At 29.0% G+C, this 4762-nt stretch overlaps 1 protein-coding gene across 3 annotated transcripts in view; it reads right to left on the bottom strand.

Moving 5' to 3' along the window:
* LOC106880460 (RAB11-binding protein RELCH homolog) overlaps positions 1–4762 on the bottom strand; it is a 239119-nt gene that overhangs the window by 162593 nt on the left and 71764 nt on the right. For all 3 annotated transcript variants that reach the window (XM_052967015.1, XM_052967016.1, XM_052967018.1), the window contains 2 exons: positions 1138–1318; positions 178–334 (listed from right to left, as the gene is read on the bottom strand). In XM_052967015.1, the coding sequence (XP_052822975.1) occupies positions 178–334; positions 1138–1318 (338 nt within the window). The remainder of the gene's footprint in view (positions 1–177; positions 335–1137; positions 1319–4762) is intronic.

Below are 4762 nucleotides of genomic sequence, written 5' to 3'. Positions count from 1 at the left end.
ATATATATATATATATATATATATATACGCATATATATATATATATATGAATGAATTTTCCAGTTTAATATTAAGCTGACTGAAATAAGATTAACCTTTTTAACAGAAATCTCTGAAATCATTCAAAATAGTTATCATAGTTCAAAATATTTTGAAGAAAATTAATAGAAAACTTACAGATTTTTCACAACCCAATTAAACTGTTCCCACGGTTCAAACCATTCTTGGGAAATATGTTCTTCATATTGTTCTATGTAAGCAGACAACTGGTTAACATTCCCAAAAATTACTCGTAGATCTGTTAAATCTGAGCTTGGTTTTGGAAATCTGAAAACTAAACATTATTTCATATTTAAAATAATAAAAACAGGTTTAATTATAGTTTGGATGGGATGAATTCTGAAATTTTCAAATCCATTATAATTTTAAAACTTTAATACTTCTGTTTTCTTAAATTTAAAGATCTCTGGAAATTTTAATTTCAAGCAAAATGTAAACTTGCTAAAATACTTTTCCTTGCAAGTGGCAAACTTCCCAAAATGCAAAAAGAAGGTATCATATGCCCTATCCACAAAGGAGGGAGTAGAGCAGAACTTATCACAAGCCTGTCTCTCTGATCTTACATGTCAACAAAGCCAAGGAGTGCATTGACAGAAGGAAGCTGATTGTATTCCTAGAAAAATAATGGCTTGTTCACTGACATGAAGCATGGTTTCTACCCAAGAAGGATCTCCTTCACACAGCTGCTACAGCACTATGACTGGGTACTGATACAAAAGGTCAGCCATCAAAATGTAGATGTTCTATATTCTGACTTTCCCAAAACTTTCAACAAAGTTGATTGCAGGATGATATGCTACAATCTGTATGACTTTGTATTGTGTATTTTCAGTGTGATACTTCTATAAACATATAAGCACATTGTGTATACTACATTATTAAAATGTGTGTGTGTGTGTGTGTGTGTGTGTGTGTGTGTGTGTGTGTGTGTGTGTGCATGTTCATGCACACATGCACGTCTAAATATGCTATTGCGTATGTGTGTACAAATGAATGCACATGTATTCACGCACTCATGCATATCTAAATGTGTGTGTGTGCATGTGCATAAGTAATATTGGTATAATTTTATTTTACCATCAATTTCAGGAACTTCTTCATTGTTATGTGATATTTTCTCAATATATGGACCAGTTCGTATAACAGATATAAAAAGGAATGGTACTAATTCTTCAAGTGTCGACACCAGAGATGCAAATTTTCCTTCGTGAATAGGTAAAGTGATGCTACTGTTTGACTTCTGAACAGCTAATGCACTCTACAAGAAAATAATCCAGTATTATATTTCCAAAATTGTATATTGATTAACAGTGAAATATAGGAATACCTAACAAAAAAGTCTTGCAAATTTTATTACATATTGCATTACATGCAATCATCACCGTTTTCAAAACAACATTTAAATGTAAATATTACTAAAATTATAGAAATCACAATTATCATAACTGAAAGATCATTTTAAATAAAATATCTTTATCAAAATATAAGTTCTTTGAGAATGTTAATTAAAGCTTAAGCAAACCCCCAAAATAACAACAGAATATTTACTGAAGAGGAGACTCAGTATATGGAAAATCGAGTCATATCTAGAATAATATTTTATTTAACTGGGACTTTAAGTTTTATCTAGCAGCTTATGCAATCACTCTGGTTGAAAAGCAGACAGGTGAAACTTAAGCCAAAATGAATTTTATAAATCCTTTGAAGTAAATGATCAATAAAGTTTTGTCTTCTCACATTTTACAATTGGAAAAGATCTATTTTCTTTAAATATTTAAAAGGTACTGGTTCTTCTAATAAAAATGTACAAATTAGAAAACTTTATAAATGGTCGATCAATCAATAATTAAATAAATAAATAATTCTTATGTTTCATCCTTTACCACTAAATTTGCTAAAAAAAACTGATACACACCAAAGAATACAAAGGCAATAGAAGTATCACAAACTAATATGACTTCAATAATTACAATGGTAATCAGATATCATTAGATCATATGACTATAAACATTATAATATTCTTATAAATCACATTATTACTATAAACAATTTTAAATGTAAAACAATATATTTATTTGTAGCATGAGGCTAACAATTTTGGAATTTTGATAAATACAGAACTACATTTGAAATTTTAATTAAAATATATTTAAAGAATTTTAATCATTTACTCAGACACATAGCAACAAATTCAGAAGAAGTGATACTATTACAAGACACAGTAGTGTAAGAATTTTATCAATATCTTGTACTTTGATGATCAACCAAAGTTTAAAATCTTTAGGTGCCAAAAGATGAAGTTGTAAATCAGAAAGCAAAAGTTTTCCTCTTTTTGGGGTTAAATATCATTATAACCACTGTTACCATTATAACAATTATTGTTATTGTTTTGTCATTTCCTTGATTTTTCTTGATGTCTATTTCCTTCATCAACATCCTCTCAAAATAATTTGATTTGTATCATTGCTAGAATATGTTACATTTTTTTAACGAATTATAACTCTAATAAATTTACTTTACAGCAGTTAGCATTGAAGAAACATGTCAATTTTTAGTCTCATTCTTATATAAACCTCTTTCTGATACTTACTGTCTACCTGTGAGCAATAATTACAAGATATTTAAGATAGATGAAGGTCCTTAATTAAGAGACACGTGTCTACAATTTATGTGTAAATCTCAATTCATTCTAGGTGTTAAAAGATTTTAATTAAAACACATTTTTCTTTGTTTCAAAACAATATTTTTTAATTTAAAAAAAAAAAAAAATTCATGATTAGAGATAAAGAAAAAGTGCTCCTCAATTGGAAAATGAGCATAAAAATGTGCAAATGTTTAGAATTTTATCTTTTCTCTATGACTGTGGAGCCAGACTATATATAAGAGAAATAGAAGCTATTACTATGTATTATAAAAACTATTACATCAAATATCAATATCACATCCATACAAAAATACAGATATAAATATTTCACTGTTAACCAAGAAACAGAATATTTTCTCATTTGTACAGCAGTTTGGTGTTCACTCTTTGTAAGGAGTCTGCTCTTTTCATAAGATATTCTGTCATCCATCAACATATCATCTACTGTGTGAAAAACATCTCAGTTATTTAATTTGTAAACAATTCCATCTTTTGATGATAAAAATACACATTTCTATATTTTTATTAAGCAATTTATTCACTACCTTTTCACCATGTTTCAGTATGGAAGTGTTTTACTGATGGCACCAAAAATATATCCAAAATAATCTTTTATATTTGGCAGGAAAAAAAATGCAAAAAATATTAGCTGTAGACTATTCTTTCTTCCACCATATTTTACTTTAGCATTCTAATACTTCATGCATTGAATATGCTGTCACCCATTTACCTAATACTTAGTTAAGCAGATGTTTCACAGACAGGGGGAACATTTCTTCCCCTTTTCTTTTTGGCAACAAGCCTACTTCAAAAAGATTTTTTTTTCATCCTAAAAGACATATAAATCAAAGTCTCTACTTCTTTCTTTTCTTGTCAGAAAGAAATTTTAAAAGATACAGGAAGATAAAGAGAAGATGAGTGAGTAGCAAGAGAGAATAATTTGAATTTTATTTAAATGTTGCTTGCTATCTATATTACAATCAAAAGAATATTATGAATGATATATCTATCAAGCATTTCAAAATTATATTGAAAATTATCCATCTCAGAGAAGTGCTGCCTTCCTTATGAAAGATATTGATTTAAAGAAAAAAATGGTGGTGGGATGCATAAGATAAAAGATGTTCGATGTTTGTTTTTAAAATCAAGAAAAATGTGTTTATTGAATATTTAAAGCAATGTACATTTGGAGGGGAAACAATTTCCCAGTGAACAAGAACTCAAACAATAAATGAATGAAAAAATTTTTTTTGGAAAGCCACATGAAAAAATGCAAAAAATAAAACAAAGCAAGTGAAAATTGGTAAAAGTGAAGAAGGGAATTTTAGAATAAATAATTCCAAGAACTTTTACTGTGTTTATCTTTCATGTCTATCCTTAACAATTTGAGTAATACACACAAACACTAACACAATGGTGTGCCAGTTAAAAGGAATTTTTCTGTAACACACACACAGGTAGATAGATACAATAACCTAATAGATGTATAAACCTAATGCCAACCTAATAGATGTATAAAATGATTCAGATATTTTTATCTTTCTTAATACCTTTGTAAAAAAGGTATTTTACCTGAAAGTCCAGGACTAATTAAATATTACTACGGTAATAGGCCAATATCTTTGTTATTGCTACTATTGATAGTTAGCATTCGAACTGCATAGCTATAGCCTTTTAAAATACATAGACTTTCTAAATATTCTACAATGCTTTAAGCAAACTACATCACAATTCTGGGTGCATCGACCGATCATTCAACTGATCCAGCAATTGATGATGAAATCTTGGGAAGATGATGTTATCCTACAGGACTGGAAGGCTGCTAGCATCCACCCTATATACAATAAGGGTAATAAGAATGAATGCAAGAACTACTGAAGGATTTCTCTATTAGCTAAAATCAGGAAGATTCCCACAAGAGTGCTGCTTAATAGACTGAGTTAAGAAAATCAGTTGTTCTGCATGTAACTTTATGTGGTTCCCAAAGGGAAAAAAGCACTATGAATATAATGTTCCATTGCAGTCAGATCCAGGAGGAATGTGCGGAATAGAACAAGG

This window comes from Octopus bimaculoides, chromosome 4 (assembly GCF_001194135.2).
Source record: "Octopus bimaculoides isolate UCB-OBI-ISO-001 chromosome 4, ASM119413v2, whole genome shotgun sequence".
In the NCBI taxonomy this organism is placed as follows: domain Eukaryota; kingdom Metazoa; phylum Mollusca; class Cephalopoda; order Octopoda; family Octopodidae; genus Octopus; species Octopus bimaculoides.
This window is presented reverse-complemented; position numbering and strand designations above follow the sequence as displayed.